The 14,804-nt window shown below is 32.9% G+C and overlaps 3 protein-coding genes across 3 annotated transcripts; all 3 read right to left on the reverse strand.

The window, feature by feature from the left end:
- Nucleotides 1–1,580: 1,580 nt before the first annotated feature.
- LOC134712156 (keratin-associated protein 19-2-like) lies at nucleotides 1,581–3,038 on the reverse strand. The gene is made up of 2 exons (XM_063573409.1): nucleotides 2,574–3,038; nucleotides 1,581–1,685 (listed from the first exon to the last, which is right to left on the reverse strand). The coding sequence occupies exons 1-2, from the start codon at nucleotides 2,998–3,000 to the stop codon at nucleotides 1,672–1,674; spliced, it is 441 nt and encodes a 146-aa protein (XP_063429479.1). The 5' UTR covers nucleotides 3,001–3,038; the 3' UTR covers nucleotides 1,581–1,671.
- A 7,490-nt stretch (nucleotides 3,039–10,528) lies between these two features.
- Nucleotides 10,529–12,246, reverse strand: LOC134712157 (keratin-associated protein 19-2-like). The gene is made up of 3 exons (XM_063573410.1): nucleotides 12,116–12,246; nucleotides 11,072–11,498; nucleotides 10,529–10,634 (listed from the first exon to the last, which is right to left on the reverse strand). Exons 2-3 carry the CDS (start codon nucleotides 11,487–11,489, stop codon nucleotides 10,621–10,623), a joined length of 432 nt encoding a protein of 143 aa, XP_063429480.1. The 5' UTR covers nucleotides 11,490–11,498; nucleotides 12,116–12,246; the 3' UTR covers nucleotides 10,529–10,620.
- Nucleotides 12,247–13,659: 1,413 nt separating this feature from the next.
- Nucleotides 13,660–14,508, reverse strand: LOC134710955 (uncharacterized). Its single transcript, XM_063571377.1, has one exon. It carries the CDS (start codon nucleotides 14,506–14,508, stop codon nucleotides 13,660–13,662), a length of 849 nt encoding a protein of 282 aa, XP_063427447.1.
- Between the last annotated feature and the right edge of the window lie 296 nt (nucleotides 14,509–14,804).

The raw sequence follows: 14,804 nt of genomic DNA on the forward strand, positions 1-14,804 counted from the left end.
AATAGAAACTAAACAAAATGATAGAATTGTAAAATAAATTAGGAAAAGATTGCTTTCAGACAATGTTTTGAGAATATCAAAAGAAAAGATAGGGTCACCGTAAGTTTTTTCCGTCTCAAAGACAAAATAGGAAAATTTCATGTAGAGTCCTTCAGAAAAAGCACTGTTTTAGAGTTACTTCCCCTTAAATTGCCAATTTGAAAATATTAAAAAAACAACCAAAAATAATCTACACTTGTAAAAATATTAATATTTATAAGTTATATTCTTATAAATTGGTTCTTTTCAATGAAAATTGACATTAAAAATCTGCATTCCTGCATCAAATTTTGCTAACTTGATAGAAAAGATGGACCTTAGATTCTCCGTTTTTTACAATCCAAGATGGCGAAAGACACCCATACCACCTTAAGATGACAAACAACGTCAGTATACAGCACTTTTTACTTCAAGATCATCATGTACAATTTTTGAAGTTAATACGGAAAACTTATCAACAAGATCTTGGTACCTTCCGATGAACTGTTTTAGAGAAAGGACAGGACGTTCCCTGACATACCCCTGCATGGCTCATCAACTTGCTGCTCAGACACAGCAACTTTTTTTTAAAGAGAAGAATTTAAAACGTTACATAGTATATAGTCGACTCGTTCGTGTGTTTATGATGACGATGGATAGTTTAACGGCCTATGTCAAATATTAAATGCATATCAGACCAAAAACAATTTACAGAGAAAAATTAATAATATCTGCATTGTAGCTTTAGTAGACCGACATGCTAAGTCGAAAGTGCAAAGGCTTTCTTGACTGACTATGCGGTATGGGTTTGGCTCATTGTTGAAGGCCTTAAGGTGACCTATATTTGTTAAATTCAATATCAATCATACCACATCTTATTTTTATAGTCACAAGGTAACACAATGAAGACATGCCATTTATCTTGACGCTTTACTTTGATTCCCAGCCGATCAGTTTTTTGTTCTTACTCCTATCTATCTAAATATGTTGTGTGCATAGCAGAGAAATATCAATTTTCAAATCTTTAGTTAGACCAGGCCGGCCTGTAATGTAATCACCTAACACACTCAAGAGAAAACACACAGGCGTATTGTATGTTTGTTGTTGAAGACCATGTGATGATCACAATCGAAGTAATTAAGTTTGTTTGTCTCGTTTGGTTACTGCCTATAATTGACAATCTTGTATTAGTACATTATATTTTTTGCATCTTATCTGATTTTGGACTATAAGCTGAGATGTACAGCGACACTGAACAGCAAGAAATGACTAATGTATGGACATAAGAAGATGTGGTATGAGTGCCAATCAGACAACTCTCCATCCAAGTAACATTTTATAAAAGTAAACCATTATAGGTCAACATACGGTCTTCAACATACGGTCTTCAACACGGAGCCTTGGCTCAAAACGAACAACAATCTACAAAGGGCACACAACTAGTTTGTTTCACGGATGTGTACTTTTAAATGCCAATATCACGTTTAAGTATTCTGTATAAAGTTAGGATGTGAATCTTCAACTACAATGCATGTATAAAATAAGTAATAAAATCAACTAAAATCAGTTTACACTTTTATTGTTTAAAATATTTTAGAGTCTTCTTATGTTGTTTTATTTTCAGCAAACAACACTGGACTTAAATCTCTTGTCTCAATAGCCACCTCCTGCAATGAAAAGAATACATGATTTTAATTTCCACAAGTAACAAATTTAAAGTACAACTAAAGCAGCTCACAATCCATTTACCATATTCATGTACATATTTGAATCTTAAACACAATTTGAATGTGCAATGTTTGTACATAAAATTGAGAAAGGAAATGGTGAATATGTCAAAGCGACAACCACCCGACCATAGAGCAAACAACAGCCGAAGTCAACCAATGGGTCTTCAATGTAGCGAGAATTCCCGCACCCGTAGGTGTCCTTCAGCTGGCCCCTAAAATATGCATAATAGTACAGTGATAATGGACGTCATATTAAACTCCGAATTATACACATGTATGACATTTTACCGGTGTTGTGCAAAAAGGAAATTATAAAAAAAAAGTATAAGCCAAAAAATGAGGGACGAAAGACACCAGAGGGACAGTAAAACTCATAAATCAAAAATTAACTGACAACGCCATGGCTAAAAATGAAAAAAGACAAACAAACAAACAATAGTACAATAGTACACATGACACAACATAGAAAACGAAAGATTGAGCAACACCAACCCCACCAAAAACTAGTGTTGATCTCAGGTGCACAAGAAGGGTAATCAGATCCTGCTCCACATGTGCCACTCGTTGTGTTGCTTATGTGATAATAAATCCGGTAAATAGTATAATTCCAATTGTACACACCTCTAGCATAGTTAAAGAAGTGGGGTTGTATTTCATCAATCATGATATATGTATACGAAATTGTTTTTAAAATATAAGGTTCCTTATAACGATGGTATAATGTAAATAAATTATCATATATACCAGGATTAAAATTTTGTGCGAGAAAATGTAAATTGAAGATATATATGACATTTTGAATGAGACTTTTAATAGTTTATTTACCTATTTTCCCTTTTCCTGAAACAAGTCCACTTCCGTATCCTATACTGTTTCCATGTCCATATCCGCCATTATATCCGCCGTGTCCATATCCTCCATATCCCTTACCATATCCGCCATAACCACCAAATCCGCCATATCCCTTTCCATATCCGCCATTACCACCAAATCCGCCATATCCGTATTCACCGTAACCACCATATCCGCCGAAACCACCGTATCCTTTACCGTATCCATCATTTATTCCTCCTCCGTATCCTTTACCGTACCCGTCATAACCATATCCTTTACCGTATCCGTCATATCCATCATAAATGATTTTACTGTAACCTCCGTGACCCCCAAATCCTGGTCCGTATCCACCATAACCTTTGTCATAGAATGCGCAGGCCATTGCGACACATACACTCAACAGGATAAGTTTCAACATACTGGATTTCTGAGAATTACAAATATAGAAAAATGTTTTATGACTTTAGAGTTTCAATCCACATTTTCTGCCTTAACACTTCTTCTACGTGCAATGTAACAAAGTTATACCAATAATAATTCATTTTCAACGAAGGGAATTATGATTTTAAAATTCAGATGAGCAGAAACATTAAAAAATGTAACTAAAACAAACATTGCATGACGAGGTTCATGACTTGTGATGAGCATTCAATGTACATGTTGCGGGTTAAACTGATTATTATGCACCTAACATTCAACCTTTTAATATACATACTAATGTTGTTCGATGTAAATCAGTTTAAGTAAGATAAGAACAAAAATACTGGTAGTAGTAAAGCAATACCAAATTATATAGTTCAAAAGAATTTTTGTAGCTTCAATGTTTGTACAGTTAAACAAAATACAAAATAAATTAGAAGGAACTTTAGAAACTGAAAGAAAATAGACTCGGAGAACAAATAATTTACAATCATTAACGATGCATTTTTTTTTTGATTTTGCCTTATACAGTCCTGGAATGGTTCAAAATGTTTTTGCTCTGCAGGTAGATAAGCTTTTAATACTTCTAGTAATAGCTTTAAATGTTTGAATTGTCTTTAATTTTGCATGTGTGCTAAATTCTTATTTGTACTTAAATTTTAGTTGTTCTTCAATTTTTATTTGCTTGAAATTTTAATAATATGCTTCAGTTTTTGGCATGTTTAGATATGTAAATAGTAATGCTTTGCATGTATTTCAATATGCTTGTGCTGTTTTTCTACATTCGGAATAATTCGCTGCTTAAATATCTTATCTGCATTTTGTATTGTTATATTATGTGAACCGTATTAAGATAAAACTTTCGTATTCGAAATACGTTTGCCATAATTTTTGACCAAACAATACTGATATTTCTAACCGGAAACATCTGTGTAAGAATAAATTTATTTTGATGTTACATAATAGTCTTAATTTTTGTGCTTTATAGGACGAACCAATTTTCTAACAATATAAAAAGAAAACTAGCGAACTATTTTATGTGACAACGTAATAATATGAAGAAGAAAAAACCAATGGCTCTATCAACTATAATAATAGATACATGTACTTACTTAATGTCAGGTCAACAACACTGATACCCAAGGTGGAGTTACAGTAACTATATATACACAAAACTTTACTGGTCATTAAAAAAAGGCAATCTATCAACATATCCTTTTGTACATGTATTTAATTACTTACATCATTGAAACACATAGATTTTAATATATCAATAATAATTACATGATTTTATGTCGATAATTGGTCAATTAAATATGATGGATCTGACTGCTTTTAATTTACAATTTATTTACCTTACATTTCCATTCATATTAACAATTATTAAGCATGATACAATTTTGAACAATATTGAAATTTTCAACAACTGTAGCTTTCGAGAATATCGGGGCGAACTTTCAACACATTAAAAAAAACCCGAAAGGATCAAAGTACTTTTTGAAAGTTTGGTAATGCGGATGAACAAATGTCAAATAGATCAAAATATCATGGACACGATAACAAAATTCATTGTATTGCATGAGCTTCGGAAAAGCAGAACAAAATATCTACTGTAAACGATAATCGGTGACACAAATCTTATTGTTCCTGCAGGAATGATACTATGGTGGTAAAAGATTTTACTGTGTTTTGTTTAACAATTATTAATTGAAAAGGCCGTATCAAATATTTCCTAAATATGACAAACCCTTTATTTGCATAAAATTACATGATTTACTAGTAGGTCAATTCAAAATTACCTTGGTGACCTTATTTCAAAAGTTTTGAACTTTTTTGCATATTGTTCTATTGTCTTTTCCGGAACTTCTTTTGTCAAGCTTCGAACATAGTTTATACTTACTTGTTCTTGTGACGTGTCCAGTCAATAGAAAAAAAATCATTTAAAGAAAATACGTTCTAGAACTGTGTTCGAAACACGCAATTATAAACTAAACCCTATTATCTGCTTGATAGATTATTTTCTTAAAACGTAATTAAAATAAATTTGTAATCTCTCAAATTTACTGACATTTAAAATTGTATATCTTTGTCCTGGTGGCAGAAAATGCCATGCAAGCTCGTTCCCACAACATATTTATAGGTTTTGAAATATTGTTTTCTCTATCTTCACATTTTTGGTGCTCTGTGTGTTTCTATTTTATGGAATGTAACTTCAACAACCTCACACTTACACTGTGAGAGAAAAACGCGATGAAACATGGCAAACAACGAGCACTTGAAGCACTTTGTGACTGAAAGGTTAATAGTAAACGTTGATTTGTATAGAACATATCACATAAACCAAAGCATTTAACAACTGTTATGGAATTTGTTTTAGTTAGAAAATGGGAACGCATTGCATGGACCATAAAAAAAGATTATCTTGCGACCAACAATCGCTGAATTTAATATTAAATATTGATAATATATTTAGATATACGTGAATATAAGACTATGCTTGGCATATATGCATGCATACAGTCTGTCAATGTCTATGTTTTTGGTGTTGTGCAACTTCATGTGTTTTTTTCTTTGACTGCTGATGTTTTATTAGATGTATTGACTTAGTACTAGCTGCCAGAAACTTCAAGTACTATCAAATCTGACTTTTTGTTGTTGTAACGGATATATAAACACCCTACCACGTTCTGTATGTGTTTTGTAGATGCTTTTCTGCTTTGTGTTGATTCGATAAGGTAATATAAGTAAGAACAACGAGACAACTCTTCATTCAAGTCACAGTGTATAAAAGTTAAATATAGAATTATAGGTCAAAGCACGGCCTTCATCAAAAACCTTTGCTAAGCACTTTTCAACAGATTTGTATAGCTTGTTCTTATGCTTTGGGTAAGAGAAGGGTTGAACATTCACTAAAATGTAAAATAAGGCCGTTTTATAATAATCTTACTTGAATTATTTCATATGTTTCATGTCATTTGGTCTTCAACGGCAATGAACACGTCCATAAAATCATCTATGAAAGGCCCCATTAAGACAAAATGTGAAGAAAAATAGTTATAACGAAAAACAAACCCAAACTGATTAGTTACAAAACAGCAAACGAAAAACAAATGTAGCAGAAAATAACCAACGGAAGCAAGTTGTATTAAAGGATTAATGGGCTCTTTTAACAAAAGTTTTTACAACATAAATTGGTAGTAAGTTATACTGAATTGTTAATGACATACAAATATTTTGTTTCTCATTAAATTTTGGTGAAACGAGTCGCTGGCTTGGGAAAGACACAAAAAATGTGGTTGGTTGAAACATGTTTATGAACACCCAAACTTCCACAGCCTGAGCTAGCTGTTTAGCAGCACATCATGTAAATGAATTGCATAACGTAGATAGAAAAGGCATGACTCATTGGATTGGTACAAACTGGAACCTCTATACCACATATGCTATAGAAGTCAAAGACACGAAGCGTGATAAAAATCAACCAATAACATAAACAAAGAAGCGCGTAGGATCAGAATGTTAGTGGCGGGTTAACCTACATAAAAAAACGAGAAACGAACACTTATGAACCACATCAACAAACGACAACGGGTTCCTGACTAAGGACTGTTGCAAACAAATGCAGCGGGTTTAAACGTTTTAAAAGGTGCAAGCCTTGACTCTTACCTGAAACAATAGTGTAACATCACAACATATACAGACACACTATAAAATGTCAATTGAAATGACTGAACTCAATTCAAAGACATATAAACACAAGTAAACATACACTCAAACGAATAGATTTGATCGATGACACAATATAAATGTAAAATCAATAAAATAAGGGATGAGGTGTTAAACAATTTAAACAATTTAAACAAAAGACAATCGTTTGAGAACGAAAAATCGTCTCTTTTGTCGTTACTTTTAGTATGAAGTTTCATTGAAAAGGACAACTACTGCTGTTTATGTATGATTAAGTTGAATTAAATCCTTATGTAAATTTCGGTAGTATATTAAAAGAGCTCTGGATTATTTAACGAAAAATATTATCAAGATAACGGTAGGTATTGTTGAACGTATTATCCAAATGTAACAATAACGTGTCTTTACTGGGTTTGGTCATAAACTGAGTTTCATAGCAATACAGGAATAAATCTGCGGGGCGCAGTTGATGCCCATAGGAATATCTACTACTTGTCGATACACTTTATCGCATATGCATAAAGAAGAGGAGACCATCAACTTATAACACACCGAAACCCAATGCACAACCTATCAAACAACAAGGAAGTTAGAGCAGTGAATTAATGCCACAACTGATGTTTCATAACCTATGTAATACCGTCTTGGGATTTGTCTTCCTTCCATATAGTATGCTTTTCAAATATTGTGATTCCGTTTCTGTACTCGTGGTAATGCGCTTGCTCTGGGGTACACAGGTCGTGGGTTAAAACCCCGAACGAGTCAAACCAAGACTATATAGAAGGATTTGTATTTCATGTAATATATTCATGGTTTGCCGCTGTGAGTTAAACAACTATACATTCATTCGCCAAAAAATTCTGTTTTGATCATTGAAACGAACAACAAAATAGCTTTACACACGCGAAACTTTATTTTGCTTCAGGTAATGAGTCGTTATGTTTAAATTTATATATAGCCGGTGTGGATCTACAATTTTAAGGGTTAATGTAGCTGGTTCCACAGGAGTTCAGTCTTACATTTTCATTTTGTTCTAAATTATAAAAAAAAACAACACCAAGGAAGTCGGTGCCTACGTTCCCATGTTTGACATACACATCCGCCCCTGTCTCCCCAAATAGTACCATAATAAAACACTTTATATTCTTATCTAAAACAACATCTTGGTTTGATCATTTAATCAAATAGTTCATGGAAAATAAGAAAAATCATAATATCTGAAAATGTAATTCTTCCATTCTTTGTGAAACTTCGTATTCTTCAACTTTTGCTTGTTTCCATCCTCGCAAAAAAATTAATTATGCATAAGGAGCATAATTTATAAGAATTAAATTATCTGTTGTACCACTTAAACAAATTGTGCATATGACTGGTGCTGTTACAGTTATATTAATAAGCTGTAAAGTCTGGTTTGTTGGAAATGAGAATATCGGCGAACAAAATGGATTCCAAGAAATCAGATCGAAGCTTTTGGCCAAGGGCCAAACAAAGAAATGAAACTGATAGTCTCATCTTATTTTTTTACCATAGGGTATACCTTCAAATTTATATAAAGCCGGTGTGAATCTACAATTGTAAGGGTTAATGTAGCTGGTTTCACAGGATCTCAGCCTTACATTTTCGTTTTGTTCAAAAACAAAAAGTTAAAACATGCTACACAGAAGAACAAGTGTTCAGAATGCTGGAGTTTCTTATCGACAACATATTTGTTCAGTTTGGAGGTAGACTTTTCCAACGAATTGTCGGCGTTCCTATGGGAACAAACTGTGCGCCTCTTTTTGCTGACCTCTTCTTATTTTCAATTTAAGTGTTCCTTCAGACACTTGCCAAAAACAAAAGGATAAAAGAAGCCAGATTATTTAATTTCACTTTCAGATATATTGATGATGTTCTTTCCATAAACAATCCGAACTTTTCTGATTGGGTTCCATTGATATATCCCTCAGAACTAGAAATTAAAGAAACAATAGACACGGCTTCCTTTGCCTCATTTTTAGACTTGTATCTCGAATTTGACTTACACAGTCATCTCAGTAACACAATCTATGACAAACGAGACGATTCATATTTATTTGAAATTATAAATTTCCCCCGCCTTAGTAGCAATATACCAAATTCCCTACTTATTCGATATTCAAGAGCTTGCAGCTCCTACTCAGACTGTAAAACGTCATCAGTGTCTTAGTAGAATGGTGATGAACCAGGGGTGTGTCAAGGAACGTCTCGTCCTTTTTCTAAAAAAGTTCATCGGAAGGTACCAAGACCTTGTTGATAAATATTCCGTACCAACAAATAATACATGATGGTCTTGATGTTTAGATTCTGCGTACTGATGTTGTTAATCATCTTAACAATGTGTTATATTGTTCTTTCATTTGTCTTTGATTTATTATTAATATTACTTTTACTGTTGGATTTTTTTTATGAGATATCCATTTAACGTGGCTCGGTACTTAAACATCCTGTCAATGTGTTTGTATCATCTTTCATTTTTTGCTGGTGTGTTTTGTATATGCGACTTTTTGTGATTCTTTGATAGATGTTTTAGTGTTCTGTTAAATTGTTCCTTTTAAAACTGTTACATGATGATGACAGCTGTACCCATATTTTAACTATTTTATGTATTATGACTGTTTAGTTCACGCATCATTGTAAATATAACGGAATTTGATGAGACCGTCATCAAGGTGAGAGGTTTAGCGCTATAAAACCAGGTTTAATCCACCATTTTCTACATTTGAAAATGTCAATACCAAGTCAGGAATGTGACAGTTCTTGTCCATTCGTTTTTTATGTGTTTTGTTATTTGATTTTGCCATGTGATTATGGACTTTCCGCTTAGATTTTCCTCTAAGTTCAGTATTTTTGTGATTTTACTTATAACCAACATATGTTTTTTTTGTTTTTTTTTTATTAAATAACATCCATCAGAGCGGACGAGATTTTTGCTCTTTGGTGATCCTAAATGCGACGTGCTTAGTGGAGCAAAAATTCAAGTTTTTGGTTCGAACAGGCCTGGGATCAAACCAACGACCACCACAAGGCGAGCTTTATACAAGAGATAAAAGAGAAGTGTATTTTTTGTTGAAGATCATATGTTGGTACCCAAAGAAGTATTATTGTTTTTATGTCATTGGGTTGCTGTCTAATTGACATATACCTAACTTCTCCATTTGCATAATCTTATATGATTTTGGATTATAACCTGATATTTATTGCGACCCTTAACAAGATAACACAAAGGATCATTTATGTACGAAGTGAAAATATCCATATCACATTTCAAATATTTGATTAAAATTCAGGATGTAAATGTTGAACCATTACAATAACGAACACATGTACCAATTTATATGTTTAGCATTGTGACTGAGGGATATACCAAACAAAGACTGTCACAAAATTGGGAAACAATTGGCGTCGTAATATTTGCCTCACTTTACCATACAAGTTACATGTCGGGAATATTACTGTTAAGGTTTATTTGTATTGTCCAATTTATAAGCATTTTTTGTTTCAATGCATGATCCTTTGTAGCTTGCTGTTCAGTGCGAGCAAAGTCTCCATGTTGAAGTTTGTTTACTTTAACAAATTGTGACTTGGATTGAAAGCAGTCGTATTAGCACTCATACCATGTCTTCTTATATATATCAGTATGTCAGAATGAAAATTTTCGGCTACCAAATTTAAAATACCAAGCATCTTGCTTCAATTGTTTCAATGAATTAGAAAACTCATAAATAAGGTAACATCTTGTATCGTGGTTCTTATTATTCAACTGCAATGCACATTTCGTGCCAATCTGTGTATATCGTATGTTTAAACTATAAAAGAACAGAAACTTTGTAGATTTGTTTATTGTTGAATAAGCATTTTAGAATCTTTGTTTTGTTTTCTGTCAGAAAACAACTCTGGACTGTAATCGTGGGCCTCAGTAACCACCACCTGTAATAAAAAGAATAACATTTATTATGTGCACAAATGACAAATAACGAAAGAATAACATTTTTTTTAACTTATACGGCTCAAAATAAATTTAACGTATATATATATATTTGAATCATTAAAGTCAACTTTAATATGTAATGTTTATAGGACATGTTTAGCGAGTCTGTACAATTTTTTTTTGTAAAATACACAAGTTAATTGCATACATAGTATGTCACCAATATCATTTGAGCGTCACTGATGAGTCTTATGTGAACGAAACGCGCGTCTGGCGTACTAAATTATAATCCCGGACTATCATCTTAGTAATCATTATGCTTTATAACTAAATTACCTTCTAACAAAGGGATATACAAGTTAAGAGTATTAATCACTGATAGACATAACTATGATAACATGACAATTTCATTTTAAAATATAAGAGTTTTTGTTACCTATTTTCCCTTTCCCTGACACAAATCCACTTCCGTATCCGATACTGTTTCCATATCCATATCCGCCATCGTATCCACCGTTTCCATATCCTCCATATCCTTTTCCATATCCGCCATGAACTCCGTATCCTCCATATCCCTTTCCGTAACCGCCATTACCACCAAATCCTCCGTATCCGTAACCACCATATCCGCCGAAACCACCGTATCCTTTACCGTATCCATCATTTATTCCTCCTCCGTATCCTTTACCGTACCCGTCATAACCATATCCTTTACCGTATCCGTCATATCCATCATAAATGATTTTACTGTAACCTCCGTGACCCCAAAATCCTGGTCCGTATCCACCATAACCTTTGTCATAGAATGCGCAGGCCATTGCGACACATACACTCAACAGGATAAGTTTCAACATACTGGATTTCTGAAAAATCATAAATAAGAATTATAAGAATTAAAATACTTGATGGCTATAAAATGCTGTCTAAATAGTGTAAAAAAATGCCGGATAAAAGTAATTATAGGTCACTATCATGTAACAATAAGATTACCTATACCTTATAGTCAGCTATAAAAGGTCCACATGAAATAATTCAAGCGAGAAAAATAACATTTTAAAAACAAAACAAATAAAAAATAAGCAGAAAAAAACCCAGAAAATGAGATGTCGATAATATCAGCAATTAAGCTGTATACCAGAATAGTATCAAACCAACGTTATTATCAAAATCATCGTCTGGCGCATAGTCTACTGGAATTGTCTAGTTAACTATTGAAAATGACCCCAATTTAATTTGGTATTTATCATTGGGAGTCTTAGAAAACTGATGACAATTCATGATCAATAGCTTTGGTAAAAATATAGTGACATACACTAAAGATTAAACGAAAGAATTGTCATAATCTTAAAGAAAAAAATACCGTATTGGTTTAAGCAGGACGATGTAATATTCAATCTCATGAAAAGAAAACTAGCTAATTTACTAAAGCGAAATAATCTGAAGAACAATTATGGCTTTGTCAACTTATACATGTACTTACTTGATGTCAGGTCAACAACACTGATACCCAATGTGGAGGTTCAGTAACTATATATACCCAAAACTTTACTGGTCATTAAAAAAGGCAATCTATCAACATATCCTTCTGTACATGTATTTTATTACTTACATCATTGAGTTTAATATATCTATTACATTATTTTATGTCGATAATTGGATCATTAAGTAATATGGATCATCTGCTTTTAACTCACAATTGCAAATTCTGATATTATAAATAAAAAAAACGAGTCATTTTAGTAACACATCGTTACTTGATCAAAACAAAAGTATAGACATACATGTACATAATCAATAACCTTGTGACATATCTGGTTTAAAAACAAATCATAAATAATAATTATATTCTTATGTATTAATACTTTTAGAATCATGTTGTTTAATCATGTACCTATATTGTTTTAAACTTTAATCTTGTCTGTAAGTGCTGAAATATATATTTCTTTATTTGGAGATAAACTCATTTGGATTACACTATTTGTTCAATTAGTATCTCCTTATACAAATAACAAATACATTTAAAAAAAACCCAGTTACTTTAGTGCTTTTGAGAAGAAAACATAATTTTCCTAGTCCTGATTTTAATGCAAATTCTACATTTTAGGGTTTAAACCTAATTGTATGTTACAATATTGTCTGCAATTGACAAGAGTTATGCTTCTTAGTTCTGTAAACGGAATGAGATTATTGATAGTCAGTCCTGACGTGTTTGTCGGGATTTACATTGGAGCTTATTTAACTGAACTAAAACGTCAAAAGTCTCTCTCTCATTTTAAATAAAGATAACATATTAATCTGCGTATAGGCGTCTCAGCCTATTGTTACAATGCTTTTTTGGGGAGTTTATTTGTAACCATCTTCACAATTTTTCTATATTATTTTCTCTAGACATATCGTTGTTTAAAAGCTAATGGTATATAAAAGGAGAGATTATACCAACGTGTCAGAAAGAAAACAGAAAGCGAAGAAAAATTACCAACACCATTGCCAAAGACAGACAGCAAACAGACAAAATAGAGTACACAAAACAATAAACAGTAACGGAGAAGTCCATCCACTTACAAACTAATACAGTTGTAATATGTCATAAATATTGAATTACACAATTTGGGAATATTTTCAAAATCAACAGAAAATAATTTAGAATTTAATTGCATGTAAATACCGGTAGTATATGTGTGTTTACATTTTTTTGTTCGTTGCAGTATATCATTATTAGCTCGTATTTTGTATTTTGTAATAATAGAATAGAGAATGAAAACAAGGAATGTGTCAAAGAGAGAATAGCCTGACCAAAGATCAGACAACGGCATAAGGCTAGCAATACCAATCGCTTCAACGAAGTGAGAAAACCACATGTCATAAGTCGGCTTCAAATGGTCTCTAAATAATAATGTATACTTGTTCACACAAATAAACGCAACACTAAGCTTTGATACATACAAATGAACATTTAGTATTAAATGCATTAGTATTATAAGTTATATCTATTATTGTCTTTGGACTAGTATTGTTCTTACTTACTTACTTAGTCCTTGTTATGCCTTTTGGCACCGATAGGGCAAGGACAAGTTGCCGCCACTCCTCTCTGTTTTCTGCTTTTTTCTCAATAGTTCCCCAGGTGTAACCTCTCTCTTTCATCTCTGTTTCTATTGTTCTACGCCATGTTGTTTTTTGTCGTCCTCTCTTCCTTTTTCCCCCAAGTGTCCATCTTAATGCAACTTTGGTCATATCTCCTTGTGGTTTTCTTAGGACATGACCAAGCCATCTCCATCTTTTCTGTAGCAGAGCGGTTTTAATATCTTGGCTTTTTGTTTTCTTATGAAGAGCTTCGTTAGTTATTTTGTTTGGCCAGTATATCTTCATGATTCTACGTAGGCAGGTATTATGAAAGCTGAATAACCTATTAATGACTTTTTCTGTCATTCTCCAGCATTCAGCTCCATAAAGTAAAACTGATGTTACACAGCTGTTATAGATTTTCAGTTTGGTCTTTTTTCTGATTGATGGTGTTTCCCAGATGTTTCGTAGTCTGTGAAAGGCTGATCTTGCCTTGCCAATTTTAGTTTTGATGTCTTGTCCAGCTCCACCTTCTGATTTTACAATACTACCTAGGTAAGTGAAGGACTGTACCAATTCCAGTTGTTCTCCATTTACTTTGATGTCTGGTGTATAAAGCATGTTAACTGTCATTATTTGTGTTTTCTTAGAGTTGATTTTCAAACCAATCATTCTGGCATTCTGTTCTAATACCTCCGTTTTTTCTTTCATTTGATTTTTAGTATTGGATACTATTGCTAGATCATCTGCATAGTCTATATCCTTTAGGTTTGAACTGAGTGTCCACCTTATTCCGTTGTTGGTATTTGACATTGTTGATTTCATCACCCAGTCGACTGCAGTGATAAACAAGAAATGTCCCAAGTCAGGAGCCTGTTACTCAGTGGTTGTCGTTTGTTTATGTGTTACATATTTGTTTTTCGTTCATTTTTTTTACATAAATAAGGCCGTTAGTTTTCTCCTTTGAATTGTTTTACATTGTCTTATCGGGGCCTTGTATAGCTGTCTATGCGGTATGGGCTTTCCTCATTGTTGAAGGCCGTACGGTGACCTATAATTGTTAATGTTTGTGTCATTTTGGTCTTTTGTGAATAGTTGTTTGATTGGCA

This window comes from Mytilus trossulus, chromosome 3, assembly GCF_036588685.1.
Source record: "Mytilus trossulus isolate FHL-02 chromosome 3, PNRI_Mtr1.1.1.hap1, whole genome shotgun sequence".
Lineage (NCBI taxonomy): Eukaryota > Metazoa > Mollusca > Bivalvia > Mytilida > Mytilidae > Mytilus > Mytilus trossulus.